The sequence below is a fragment of the Macaca nemestrina genome, chromosome 1 (assembly GCF_043159975.1).
Source record: "Macaca nemestrina isolate mMacNem1 chromosome 1, mMacNem.hap1, whole genome shotgun sequence".
Taxonomy (NCBI): domain Eukaryota; kingdom Metazoa; phylum Chordata; class Mammalia; order Primates; family Cercopithecidae; genus Macaca; species Macaca nemestrina.
This window is the reverse complement of record NC_092125.1, coordinates 115145174-115159587: the sequence shown is the minus strand read 5'-3', so window position 1 is coordinate 115159587 and position 14414 is coordinate 115145174. Positions and strand designations below refer to the sequence as shown.

The 14414-nt window shown below is 37.0% G+C and overlaps 2 protein-coding genes across 12 annotated transcripts in view; one reads left to right on the top strand and one right to left on the bottom strand.

The window, feature by feature from the left end:
* Positions 1–7245, top strand: part of LOC105479092 (WD repeat domain 3) — a 30699-nt gene extending 23454 nt beyond the window's left edge. For both annotated transcript variants that reach the window (XM_011736900.3, XM_011736901.2), the window contains exons 22-27: positions 458–550; positions 1032–1079; positions 1765–1808; positions 3537–3665; positions 5361–5454; positions 6070–7245. In XM_011736900.3, the coding sequence (XP_011735202.1) occupies positions 458–550; positions 1032–1079; positions 1765–1808; positions 3537–3665; positions 5361–5454; positions 6070–6225 (564 nt within the window). In that variant the 3' untranslated portion in view covers positions 6226–7245. The remainder of the gene's footprint in view (positions 1–457; positions 551–1031; positions 1080–1764; positions 1809–3536; positions 3666–5360; positions 5455–6069) is intronic.
* Positions 10–14414, bottom strand: part of LOC105479093 (sperm associated antigen 17) — a 238413-nt gene continuing 224008 nt past the window's right edge. For 3 of the 10 annotated variants that reach the window (XM_011736902.2, XM_011736904.2, XM_011736905.3), the window contains 2 exons: positions 12753–12892; positions 10–500 (listed from right to left, as the gene is read on the bottom strand). In XM_011736902.2, coding sequence (XP_011735204.2) covers positions 12753–12892 — 140 coding nt within the window. In that variant the 3' untranslated portion in view covers positions 10–500. Of the gene's footprint in view, positions 537–10027; positions 10185–12747; positions 12893–14414 lie in introns of all 10 variants that reach the window. The other 7 variants (XR_011617612.1, XR_985679.2, XR_985680.2 and 4 more) reach the window with 7 other exon arrangements.

Here is a 14414-nt window from a genome sequence, read left to right as displayed (position 1 = left end):
GATATAGAATGTGGTTTCTCGTTTTTTAATAAGATCTCAACTTTTTAGTGAAAGTTTTATTCTGTATCAACCCGAAAGCCATTTTTTGGCAAAAAGTTCATGAGATTTAAAGATGGGGATTATAACCTGTTTTCTTCTCTTGTAACCAAAGATGGGAGTAGTCCTGAATCTCTTTGATCAGTATGTGCTCCTTTCAGGTGTTCCTGGGACCTGCCCTATTCAGAGTGTCTAGGTATCATCCCACCTGAGTCCACGACACTTAGTCTTCTCCCTGTACATTAAAAAATAAGAAAACCAAAAATGTCTTTAAACGCTTTTTGGCACTCTATTGGCACATCTTTATTAAACGGATTGAAGCTATTTCATTTGGCAAATTTCTAGTCAGCTCTTCCAGTTTCAGTGTCCTGGGATGATGGAGTGTGTTGTGATGATTTCTTTCCTTTGTCATCATCTGTAGGCTGAGAGGATTATGGAGGCTATTGAGTTGTACCGAGAAGAAACTGCAAAAATGAAGGAACACAAAGCCATTTGTAAAGCTGCAGGGAAAGAGGTAATAAGAGAGTATAGTAAGTTACAGTATCAATAAAGGGATTTCCCAAGGAGAAAAACCATTGTTTTGGGATTTATTAGCTAAGATCAGGATATGCAATAAATGGAGTAGAATCTTTCCAACTCACTACATTAGAAGAAATTGAGGAACTGTGGGAAGAAGGGCACTTGGTCTTAGTGAAAGCGAAGGAAAGGAAATTACAGATTGAGGTGATTACTGTCTTGAGTAGAAACTCACGTTCCTACTTTGGTTTGGGAGGCAGGGTAACCATTTCAGATTTCTAGATAAAATACATTGTTCCAGCTCATTCATGAATACTATAGAAACTAACAGGCTTGATAATTCTTTTACACTCTGTCAGTTTTTTAGGGTCTCTTTTTTCTCTTTTCAAAATTATAAAATACTGTTACCACTCTGTCTATAACAAATGCTATACAAGTCTCAGTTTTTTTAATGACTTGATTTAATAATTTCTTCATAGGTTCCACTTCCCACCAACCCCATCCTAATGGCTTATGGCAGTATCTCAGTAAGTAAAATGTCTAATGGTTTCCCCTTGGTTATTCAAAGTTACTTACAAGGACGAGAAAGGAAGTAGAGGCATTATGATTTGGGGATGGATTACTGGGAATACTTTGTCTTTAAAAGTCTCTTTTGAATCTTGGCATTCTCTAAGATATTTTGTATTTCAAAAGCACCACTTTAGTGTAACTTCCCAAGCCAGCCTTTTTGATTGGACTAGACTGGCATTCTTCTATTTTCTAGTGCTTGTTTATGTTTAGTGTCCAAAGCCCTGTGAAGATTCTGTTCATCTAAATTAACTTTCGAATCAGCCTTCAGAGGGAAAGTTGACAGAAACCAGTCTGATGAGATAAAGAAGAGAGAGGGGAAGAATAATGGGAGAATGTATGTTTATCTAGTAATCTCTAATTAGTATTTTACTTGCATGTCTCATCACAGTAATTTTGTGAGTCAGGGTATCTTCACCTTATAGATAAGGAATCTGGCTTGACTTGTAGCATAGTTGGTAAGGGACATAGTTTGATTGTGAACCGAGATCTGGCTTACTCTAAACTCATGCAGATCTTACCATTTTAGAATACTTTTTCTGAAATAAGAAAGAGGGGTTCCTGTTTTATAGGAGATAGAAATTAGAGAACTTTAGTAGAAACCAACCAAGAGTCTCACTAATGGTGTTAATCCTTCCTTTATAGCCTTCAGCTTATGTATTAGAGATTTTTAAAGGCATCAGGTCAAGGTGAGTGAGTCCTTGTGCACAATTTTTATAATCTGTCAGCATTTATGAAATGCTTATCTGAATGGGAAATAAATAGAAATTATAATTGATGGTTATCTTTCTTATAGGTTTAACTATATAAAAGTTTTGATGGGAAATAATTTATAATGTTCTTTTTCAAGTGCTAGAACTAGGAAGTTCCTTCTAAAGTATGGAGAGAGATGCTTTTAAGGACAAATAAAAGGGAGTGATTTATGTTGTAGGCAATGAAATAATATATAATTCAATTAGAAGCACCAACTGTTAATTTTTTTTTATATTTTGGCTTCTTTTCTATGTACATACACAATTGGAATAATATATAAAGTTTTATATTCTGTTCTTTTTCACATATTTCCTGAACATTTGTTTGTTCATATTGTTAAAAAAAAAAAATTCATTGGATTCAGAATTATTCCATTGTATGAATAATTACTGGATATTGCATTTGTTTCTCCTTTTTGGCTATTATCAGTGGCTTCACTGAATATGTTTACACATATATCTTTGTCATCATTATTGATTATTTTTCTTAAGAGTCCTAGCAGCCTGATAACTGACCAGTAGGCATGAGCTTTTTTATATTGCCAAATTACTTTCCAGGGTGATTATACTGATTTTTAGTAGGCTTTAAAAAATTTGTTGCCAGTGTGAGAGGCAAAAGGTAATATTGTTTATTTTCATTTCTTTTGACTATTAATGAAGTTAAAATTTCAGCATATTTGTTGACCATTTGTATTTTTTCTTGTGAATTTTTAGTTATCTCTTTTTGCTCTTAAGTATTATTTTACTGTTTTTTAAAGAACTCTGGCTGGGCACAGTGGCTCATGTCTGTAATCTCAACATTTTAGGACGCTTGAGACCAGAAGTTTGAGACCAGCCTGGGCACCATACTTTATTTTCTTTGTCATACATTTTTGCAATAATTGTTATATTATTGGTGATTTTCCTTTTGATTTCATTCATGAGTTTGAACTACTGAAGGCTATCATTTTCATAATGAACCACAATATCTACATATATATTCTTTTTTTTTTTTTTTTTTTTTACATATATATTCTTTACAAGAAATAACACCTGTCTTAGGATAAAGATGAAACTTCACTACAGGAATGTAAAAGAAAATTGATTAATGTGGAGGTTATGATACATTTGAAGATAGGAAGATTCTGTGTTTTAAAGATTTAATGTTTCCTAATTAATAGGTTTGTAATCCCATTTGATATCCTCTTAAGATTTTAAATTGGAATTGATGAAATAATACTTGAGCTAGTTCTAGAGGGAACTATTTTCCCAGATTAAAAGGCTACAAAATTAGCAAAATTAAAATAGTGTAGGATTGGTATCAGGATCAATCATCATGTCAGGATAAGTCATCATAATAGACTCTAATGGACTCAATATATGGTAAAAGAATATCATATGAAGATGGAATATTCAACAAAAGGCTTTGGAGAAATTGTTTATCTGGAGGGAAAAAGTTAGATTTTCCCATCATGCCATTGACCAAAATGCATTCCAAATAGATTAAGATGTTAAATACAAAAAACAAAGGGAGTCATCTAGCTTATAGATGAATATTTAACTCTACACAAGGTGTATTCAAGTATAAAATCAGTAGAAAAAGTAATAAAGGGAAAGATTTAAAAATTGACCATTTTAACAATGTTAACAAATGCGGCATTTTTATATCTATTTTTTCTTTTTCAGTGAACTGGAAGAATCTCTACTTGTGCTGCCTTTTTCTTATGTCCCAGACATTCTTAAACTCTTTAACGAATTCATTCAGCTGGGCTCTGATGTTGAACTTATATGCAGGTGCCTCTTCTTCCTCCTCAGGTAACATCCTTTTCCAAAGAATACCATGTCTTTTCAGCAGAACTGCTTCAGTAGTACCTTAACTGAAGCTGTCAACACTTGGGGATTAAGAAATAGTATGCCAAACTCGGTGGCTCACCCTTGTAATCCCAGCACTTTGGGAGGCCGAGGTGGGTGGATTGCTTGAGCCTAGGAGTTTGCTACCAGCCTAAGCAATCAGTCTTGCCTTTAAAACAAGGATCATGATGACCCACCTCTTTAAGTAAGAAGTCATGGTAATACATTGCTCAGGAATCCTTACTCAGTCATAGGCCTCTGTGTTACAATCTAAGATAGCTTTGGTTCTAGTCAGTTTAGCAAAAGCCAATTACGATTGGCCAATTTGCCTCATTTGTTGTTTATTTGAAGCCAAGCTTGTCTAACCTGTGGCCCGCAGGCCACATGTGGCCCAGTACGGCTTTGAATGTGGCCCAATGCAAATTTGTAAACTTTATTAAAACATTATGATTTTTTTATGATTTCTTTGTTGTTGTTGTTCATCAGCTATCATTAGTGTATTTTATGTGTGGCCCGAGACAATTATTCCAATGTGGCCCAGGGGAGCCAAAAGGGTGGACATTCCTGTTTTAAAGTGTTGAGTGTAAGCTAACAGGTTTTGCTTTGTCCTTATACCAACATTTTAAGGAAGTCAGTTTATTTATCTTGGTCTCTACAGGTGCGAATGGAAATGTAGGGGCATATATAGAGGTAAACTAAGAAACATAAAGCAAATATGTTCATTAGGTTGTATTCTTAAATATGAAGAATTCTGTTAATAGGTAGTTGAGAAGAATAGATGTACAAAGACTTGATATTCTACTCATCTCTCACCCTCATTCTCAAGCTGTTACAGCAGAGAACAGAGATGGAGACAAATTGAATATTCCTTCAAATACTGTTATGAAGACAAAAACTGGTCAGCCAGTGCCAGATAGTTAAACAGGTATATTTAGTGAATTGACCAAATAGGTATTTGATGAATTGGCCTGGTTTTATGATTCTTAACCCTCCATTTCTTATACTCTATCCAGGATAGTAGCAAGAAAAGAAGAAGAGTATGTTTTGTTGCCATATTCATAATTTGGGGCAAGTTGTAAAGACATAACTTCATATTTAACCATATTACTAATAATTTCTTTTACTGCTATGGCATATGTGCTATTGAATTAGGGTCGCTGGTTCTACAAGAAACCCTGAATACTTACAGCGTATCAGAGGATTATAGATGGGTGCTACCTGACAGGCACAGCAGGGTCATCAAGGATATCTCGGTACTCTGGGTCAGAGTTTGAATCTCTCATGAATGTCTCTCTTTTTTGCTGTGGCTTTATTAGAAGTATTAATGCAACTTTTTTGAGTTAGCATTTCTTAGAAGGCTCATTCTGTCTTTGAGTTTTCCATAAAGTACCACTCAAAATCTGTGGCCACTGGCAAGTTGCTGGGCTGGGAAAAGAGCCTTTGCAAATGAGTTGAATGTGTCATAAGGTTTAGGACAGTATTTTTTAAGTTATCATCAAATTGACCTGAATAGTAGAGAAAGAAATTTCTTTGGCTTTTTTTTTTTGCTCGAAACATTTCTATAATGTATATTTTGTTGTTGCTTTGATATTTTATCTGTTTACTGTGTCTAGCCATGTTAGGTTCAACATGACTGACTGTGTTTTGTTTTTCTATTAGGATTCACTTTGGACAGATCACTAGCAATCAAATGCTTGTGCCAGTGATAGAAAAATTAAGGGAAACAACTATTTCAAAAGTCAGCCAAGTCCGGGTAAGTGTCTTTGTATAGAGATAAAATAATGAGGCAAATTCCTAGTGTGATTTAGAAGTAGTATAGTATTGCTGGCCGGGCGCGGTGGCTCAAGCCTATAATCCCAGCACTTTGGGAGGCTGAGATGGGCGGATCACGAGGTCAGGAGATCGAGACCATCCTGGCTAACATGGTGAAACCCCGTCTCTACTAAAAAATACAAAAAACTAGCCGGGTCAGGTGGCGGGCGCCTGTAGTCCCAGCTACACGGGAGGCTGAGGCAGGAGAATGGCATAAACTCGGGAGGCAGAGCTTGCAGTGAGCTGAGATCCGGCCACTGCACTCCAGCCTGGACAACAGAGCGAGACTCCGTCTCAAAAAAAAAAAAAAAAAAAAAAAAAAAAGTAGTATAGTCTTGCTGTGCTTTGTCCTTAGCAGTACCTACCACCGATAAATTCATATTTGAGATAGTTTTCATTGGAATTAGTAGGAATAGAAAAAACAAACAAGAAAAGTTCTTAATGAGGGAAAGATAAATAACAACACCTGAAGCTTTGGTTCCCCTAACTCTCATATGCTGCTGTGATGAACTGAAGTGGGAGAAAAATGTTTAATATTTCTTGTATTGCACTCCAGGATGTTATCGGCTTCAATATGGCTGGTCTTGATTATCTCAAGAGGGAATGCGAGGCAAAAAGTGAAGTTATGTTTTTTGCTGATGCTACTAGCCACTTGGAAGAGAAGAAGAGGAAGAGGAAAAAGAGGGAGAAGCTGATTCTAACATTGACTTAGAAGTGAAATGTGGTGGTTTTTTTTTTTTAACTTTTTCCTTAAAAGGACTCCTAAACTAAGCACAGAAGAGTTGGCGTCATCTTAAAAATACCAAATAACAGAAGATCACATTGCAGACGATGTCAGGATGTGGTTCCGAACTTTGCCTGGGGGAATTCCAACATGAGATTATGGGCTGGCTCCATTTCTTGGACTTAAAATGCATGATTAGTTTAAAAATCTTTCTGTGCTCTCAAAGCTTGAGCCTTGCAGCTCAAGCTTGTTGTTCCCTTTATATTCTAGCAGGGAATAAATAATTGTTTTAATTAGGTATATGTTTCATTGGAGTTGAAATTAACATTTCAAAAATTTTTCTTATTTTTTTATGGCAGATAATTTGCCATTTATTTATATTAGGTTTTACTGCCTATTGAGACAACCAGGTGCATAACTGATTGCCCTCTGGCCATAAAAATGCAGTATCATGGACTCTTAGAACTAAAAAGGACTGTAAAAAGTACCCAGAATAGCCTCCTCAGACTTAACCTTCTGCAAGTTATATTTGTATATAAGAAGATTCTAATTGATAACTGTTTATACTTTTCTGAATAAAATAATTGTTTCTAATTAAAAAGTAGCCAAGCTAAGATGCTTGGCTGGGCTTCTGAGGAATTAATACACGTGTGTGTGTGTGTGTGTGTGTGTGTGTGTGTAGGTACATATATAGTTGACGCTTGAACAATGCAGGTGATGGGGTGCTGACCTCACACAGTCAAAAATCTGCATATAACTTGTGATTCCCCGAAGTCTTAATTACTAGTAGCCTGTTACTGACTGGGAGCCTTACTGATTTATTATATATATATTGTATACTGTATTCTTAAAAGAAAATGTTACTTAGAAAATCATAAGAGAAAATACATTTACTGTATTTATCCATACTATAAGTGTATGTCATCTGTTTATAAAATGAATTGTCTGTCTGGAGTGGCAGGCAACCATAGCTGCAGACCTCAACATGATACCTATCAAGCAATCAGCTTTTTCTTGTAATGTCATCACTTTTCTCTGATTTTTGGGAGCATTGTGATATGCAGTTGACTGGGGCGATGAATTGTTCATGCACCGGTGATTAGTGTCACACAGCATTTGAAGTGCATACTCACAACACTTGAGCTCACTGCAGTAGCAACAGGAGGTGGCTGTGAAATTATTTCACTAATATACTGTGCATTACAGTTCATTTTATGCAGCTGTGATTTAATGCTGCATCTTTACATTTTTTTTACGTTTCTCTCAAAACTGTGAACTGTACCATGTATGATCTGTATTTGTATGTGTTAATTTTGATAAAATAATAGATTTGCCTGTATTTTATGGCAGTAAATGATAAAATATTCTAGTATCTACATATATTTTATGCATTCATGATATAACTGCTTTTTTCCTAATTTTTTTCATCTGAAACTTTTCTCATTATTTCAAATCTCCAAAAATTTTTCCAATATATTTATTGAAAAAAATCTGGGCTGGGTGCAGTGGCTCACACCTGTAATCCCAGCACTTTGGGAGGTGGGCGGATCATGTGGTCAGGAGTTCAAGACCAGCCTGGCCAACATGGTGAAACGCCATCTCTACTAAAAATACAAAAAACTAGCCGGGCGTGTTGGCAGGCACTTGTAATCCCAGCTACTCAGGAGGCTGAGGCAGGAGAATCGCTTGAACCCAGCAGGCGGAGATTGCAGTTAGCCAAGACTGTGCCACCATTACTCCAGCCTGGGCAACACAGTGAGACTCCATCTCCAAAATAATAATAGTAAAAGAAATCTGTACAAAAGTGGAGCCATGTGGTTCAAACCCATGTTTTTCAATGAATTGTCTACTGTATATCTTAATGTTAAGGATTTGGGGAAGTAGGAATGTTCTAGGAAAAGATACTAACAGATACCTGTGGGTCTGGGCTTTTCTTTTGGGGAAGTTTATAAATGACTAAATCATACTCCTTGTTATAGGCCTGTTTAGATGTTCCATATCTTCTTCAGACAGTTTTGCTTTTTATCCTTTTTGTTGTTATTAATCCCAAAGACTTAAAACAATGGTTTCTGTCTGTGAATTTGGTCATTTCAGCCAAGTTACTGTGTTGTGGGGCCACCATTTTCTTTTCAGGCTCAGAGCTGCAGTTCTTGTGGCTTGGTGATTTGTGTCCCAAACCACAAGTCTTAATGTTCTTGAGCATAACACAGTCACTGAAGGGAAGTAAGGAATGCAGTGGTGTTATTTGTCGGGCAGAATAAATAAGTGAATTTTGGCATAGAGTTTCTGAAGGCGTAACTATGAAAGGCAAGAGAATAGGCAGGCAGGATAATGCGTTCTAGGTGCTTTCCAAGGAGTCAGTGTTGTTTAGGCAGCTATTTCTGCCACCAGGGAGAGGAGTTAATTCTTGAAAAATAATTTAATTTTTATGAGAACAGAGGTTGAATCAATGTTCTTCTTAGAGTTGCTCATCAGAACATAAATGTCACTTTCTAGTAACATTTTTGATGGTTTCCAAACCAAAACAAGTTCCAGGAGGGCATTCTAGATGTATACATCATTAATAATTCCTCTTATGTTAAAAGTTGCTGTTTTCCCATAGCTTTGCCACCATTTATAATTCAAAAGCCTGATAGTGCTAGGGAATGTAAAGATGTTTCTGTCTGCTAAGTGTTATGCAAATCAAAGAGAAGGGGAACTTTTATGATAAAGTGACATATACAGAACCTAGCTAAGTTACAACTTTTGGTCAAAATACTTGAAACTCTTTAACCCTAAAAGTTTAAGGTCAACAGGTGCATTATAAAGTAAATTTTAGGCCAAGCACATTTCTAGTCATTAAGTCAGTATTCATTGCCTTAGCCACTGGCTGTATATAATCCTTAATATAAAAACTATTTAATGACTAATATCTCTTGCATATTGTGAAGTAAGTTACCTGTAGAAATTCTGTAGTACCATAAAGAAAAGCCTTTTGAGATTGCAGTGAGCTGAGATTGTGTCATGGCACTCCAGTCTGGGCAACAGAGCGAGACTCCATTTAAAAAAAAAAGGCTCTTGAATTGTTTATTGGGAGTAAAACATTTAGGCTTATTTTTTTAAATGTATATATCCATCCACTTAGAGAAAATATGCTTAACAATTTTGAAATTCACTGGCTGGAAGCTAGGTGCTTTGTATATTTGGCATTAAATTGTTTCTCAATGGCAAATGTCATAAATCATATCTCATTCTAAAGAAATCTAGCAAATCTCTAGCACAGATCTAGGACAGTGCCCAGGAAAGCAATGGTATCTGTTGGTAGGTACAGGACTATATATAGGACTCTATTCACTTATCAACTGTAAATGATGAGCCTGCTCAATGCAGCCTTTTCAGGCCAGGTTAGTCTTCAGAAAGAGAGGGAGGCTGTGAGCAGAAGCTTAATGAAGAAACCACATGGGCTTACAGGTACCATCTGCAATCCACCCCCATTCCTCATAATTAAGGATCCTAAGTTTGAGATGGGGCTAAGGTTCTTAAAGGTAGTATCACCATATATTCAAGTCCTTTCTCTTTATTTCTGAGGTTTTTGGGATCCAAGCAGCCGTGGTATGTTTTTAGAACATAGTACACATTGTGTAACAGTCACTGAGTCCAACTCTTATATAGGGCCTCACAGTGTTGCCCTTGTGTATCCCTTCCCCTTGAGTATGGGGTCGGACCTAGTGACTGGCTTCTAGTGAACAGAATACAGCAAATGTAATGGGCTGTCTCTTCCAAGATTACGTTATAAAGCACTGAATTCTACCTTGTTCACACTCTGGCTCTTCATGCTTGCTTGCTTGTTCTGATGAACCAAGCTGCCATGTTGTGAGATTCCCTAAAGCGAGGCCTACATGGTGAGGAACCGAGTGGCAGTCTCCAGACAATAGCCAGTGAGGAGCCATGGCCCGCAGTCTAACAGCCTGCAAGAAACCGAATCCTGCTGACTGCTGCTTGAGTGAGCTTGAAAGCAGATTCATCCCCAGTTGAGCCAGAAGACCCCACTGAGCTGTGCCTGATTCCTGACTCAAGCTATGAGATCATAAATGTTTATTGTTTTAAGCCACTGTTTTGGGGTGGTTTATGATATAGCAACACATAACTAATACAGCTTCTATACAGCAAATTACCTAACCTTTTCCTTATTTATAAAATGGGTAGAATAGCACCTACCCACACAGTTATTGTGAAGTGCTTAAAGTTACTACTGTTACTGCATCTATTTAATCTCATTAAGTCTGCAATAATATGCACAAAGAGGCATAAAGACATTATTTAAGACATTTCATCTATTAGGTAGATTCATGAATTACTTTTGATAGATTGGTGCCAACAGGAATTATGAATCTTTGAGAGCTATTCCATAGTTTTCAGAATTGTCTAGCTAGAGATGCAGACTGTACACTTCTCAGTTTGGGCTAACTTCTGAAAGTCGCTGCCGAGAACTGAAATAAACTATGTCCTAATTTTGTGGTTCCCAGAGTGTAGTCCAAAACTACAATATTAAGATATATGTTTGGGGTTGATTACTGTTCCCTGAAAATTCATGTCCACCTGGATTCTGTGAATGTGACCTTATTTGGAAATAGAGTCTTTACAAATGTAGTTAGTTAAGATGAGGTTAGATTAGGGAGGATGAGAATGTTGTATCAGCAGAAACACTGACAGCTTGGACTGAAGGAGAGAGAGAGAGAGTACAAAATGAAGAAAGGCTGTCAGATTTCTGGAATTCTGTAAGCAGGAAACGGGCTGCCCAGAGGGTAGGACTGTTGCAGAGGGCCGAAGCTGAGGGCTCAGAGGGTGGGGCCAGTGGAGTCTTTGAGGGCCTAGAGGCTGGGATTGGTGGAGCCTCCATGGGCATACAGGGCAGATGGTGCCACCGATTCTCAGTCCTTGGAATCTAATGGAATTTGCTCTTCTGGGTTGCAAAGTTGCTGTAGACCAGTGACTCCTTTATTTCTTCCGTCTTCTCCCTTTTGGCATGGGAATTCATATCCTGTGGTGGTCCCACCATTGTATTCTGGAAGCTGGTAACTTGTTTTTCAGTTTCATAGGTCTATAGATGGAAAGGAGGCCAGGACAGTTCATGCTCAGAGCCTCACCCATACCTCATTTAGATGATGAGCTTTGAGACTTTTTGAGTTGGTGATCTTTAGATGAGACTTTAGAGTTAATGCAGGAATGGATTAAGTCTTTGGGGAATATTGGGACGGAGGACTCATTTTGCACCTGGGGTGAACATGAATTTTGAGGGACCAGAGGGCAGGCTGTACTGGGTTTGACCCTCCAAAATTCATGTCTAGTAGAACCTGTGAGTGACCTTATTTGTAAATAGAGTCTTTACAGATGTAATCAAGTTAAGATTAGGTCATTCAGGATTAGGGTAGCCCCTAAATCCAATGAGAGAGGCACACAGAGAAATACACGAGGAAGACTGCCCTGTGAAGACAAAGGTAGATGTTGGAGTGATGCCACTACAAGCCAAGGAATGCCAGGGATTCCTGGCAACCACCAGAAATGAGGAGAGATGCGTAGAACAGATTATTCCTCCAGAAGGAACCAATCCTGCTGACACCTTGATTTTGGACTTCTCTCCCTCTAAACTGTGAGAGAATAAATATCTGTTTCTTTAAGCCACCTGGTTTGTGGTACTTTGTTACGGCACCCCAAGGAAATTAATACAATATGTTATTTGCCTTTTTCTCTTATTCTCACTTAGGCATAGAGCTGAGTTTTCCAGAGGGTATATGATGTGTGAATGATAACAGTTTGAATACAGAGCAGATGTGAGAATCCAGTTATGTTCTACTAAGTCAGACATTAAAGAGATTTGCAAAAATAGAAAACAATACTACCTTTATTACATGTTTGTTTTCGAAAAGTTATTTTTCATTAAAAATGTCATTTATATGAATAAACTGGGTTCGTTATTTTTAAATTTTTTAAATTTTCCCAGTTTTCTTACTTGGTAAATATTGATATCACTCACATGAACAAAAGCTCTTTGGGATCATCAATCATTTTTAAGACAATAAAAGGAGTCTTGAGTCTAAAAAGTTTGAAAAACACTGGTTTAATTGTAAATTCTCAAGTTCAAGGGCACCTTGGTGTTTGTGTCTGTGCTGCTACTTTTTAGAGAGTAAGATCAACTTTATCTGAATAATGAAATCACTGCTTAAAAGAATGGACTTTAGAATCACATTGAAGTAGTTTAGATTTTTACTTCTTCCACTTAAGAAGTAAGCAAACTATCTGAACCCCTGTTTTCTTATTTATAAAGTGGGAAAAACTGTCTTCTAGATAGCATGAGGATTAGATTTTATAATATATATAAAGGAGTAACTAGTATGGTTATTTAAACAAATATTTTCATTCATTCAGGATAGGTGGCTTATGGGTTTCTGACTATAAGGAGAGGGGAAGAAACCTGGGATCTAATACCTCAAATTTGAATGCTTGACAATCAAATTCCCATTTACTACTTACTGTACCTAATGTGGAGAAACTTTACGAGACATGAAGACTCCAAGTGTGGAGGAATGAATTGCAGAAGTTCTCTGGACCATTGGATTTTCTTTTCCCTGGGGAAAGTCTTTTGGTCGCTTATCATAATTGATGCTTGTTAAAACTGGTAAAATACTTGTTAAGGGCTGTGCTTTTCATGACCAAGTGATTTGCATATATAAACCGAAATAACTCTAGCAACATTAGTTCAACTTTAGGTACCCGTCTATCCAATGCAAATTCTACGTGCTCAGGCTTGGGAGTTAGAGGATGGATATGCCAATGTCTAGAATGTCTTCTGTTCTCCCTGATGTACATTTCTCTCCTAACTGCGACTGGCTTTCTGTAAGGAGTCATCAGCATGGTCAAGCCCCAAACCATATCTACATCAGATTTTGTGGTTTTTTTTTTTTTTTGGTGGGGAAAATGACAGATCTTGGGAAATGGGCTATGAATTATCGTTGTTGACATTGGAAGTAATGTTCAATGTAGATAAAAGATCTGATAAGATTTTTTGCCCTTTATCTGTGTCTGACAGTTTCTCTCTAATCTGTAAGCAGGGAAATAGAAAATTTGTTATAAATACAAATGATTTCATTGCTATGATCAGCAGCAGTGATTCAGGTATTTGCATCTAATAACCTGTGTGGAGAGGGTAAGGGCACTTGATTTAGTTCCCAGAGGAAGAAACTAGTTCCTTGGCTAGTTTCCTTCTATCACAAAGGAAAAACCCTGTCATCACTACTCAAAAAAAGGAAAGGAAAAAGGAAGGGAAGGAAGGTGAGAGGAAGGGAGACTTTCCCAGGGAGGACTTTCCTTTCCTACTTTATATTTTGCTCCATTGTGCTTACTGCCATCATTGTTTATGGTTTACTTACTTTGTGTATTGTCTGTCCTCCCACTGGAATGTGAGCTACATAAAGGCAGGGGTTTCTGCATCTTTGAAAGCATAAATGAATGAATGAACTACACTTCATTTATTGACATCAGTGCTATCTGACACAAGTTCCTTGAACTTTCTCCTTCACCTCGAAATGTCTGAATCCTTAGCTATCTTCAGCTTCTCCCTTGCCAAGACTAACCCTTCAGCTCTGGTTTTTTTTATTACTATTATTCTTTTGCCCTGTTTTGGATATTGCAGTTTCAATTACTTCTACGCATTCATATTTTTAATATACCTCTTCTGCTCCATTCTCTTCAACCTACAAACACATAGGTCTACACTAAACTGAAAATCCTTCCTATATTCTGTTGCATCCTTGAGGTACCATGTTTTCTTGCTCTTTCCTTTAATAAATTTTCTTGAAAGAATATCCATAACTAATGTTTCTGTTTTCTTAATACAGTCATTCTTTACCTTTTGCAATTTAGTTTTTGTTCCCACCAAATTTAACACTTTAAATCTGAATTTTCTTTGACATTTCAATAGCGTCTGTCAATTGTGTCCATGTTTTCCTTGAAATTCTTCCTAAGGCTTCTGAAGTATTTCATCATTTTCTAATTGCTGCTTCTGTCTCCACTGGCTCCTCTTCCTCCTGTTCCCTAAACCGACTTCAGATTTCTGCTCTTTGCCCATACGTTCAGCCATCACCTCTGTGTAAACAATGCTTAAAATTATTATATCTCCAATTCTGACTACTCAGTTGAGA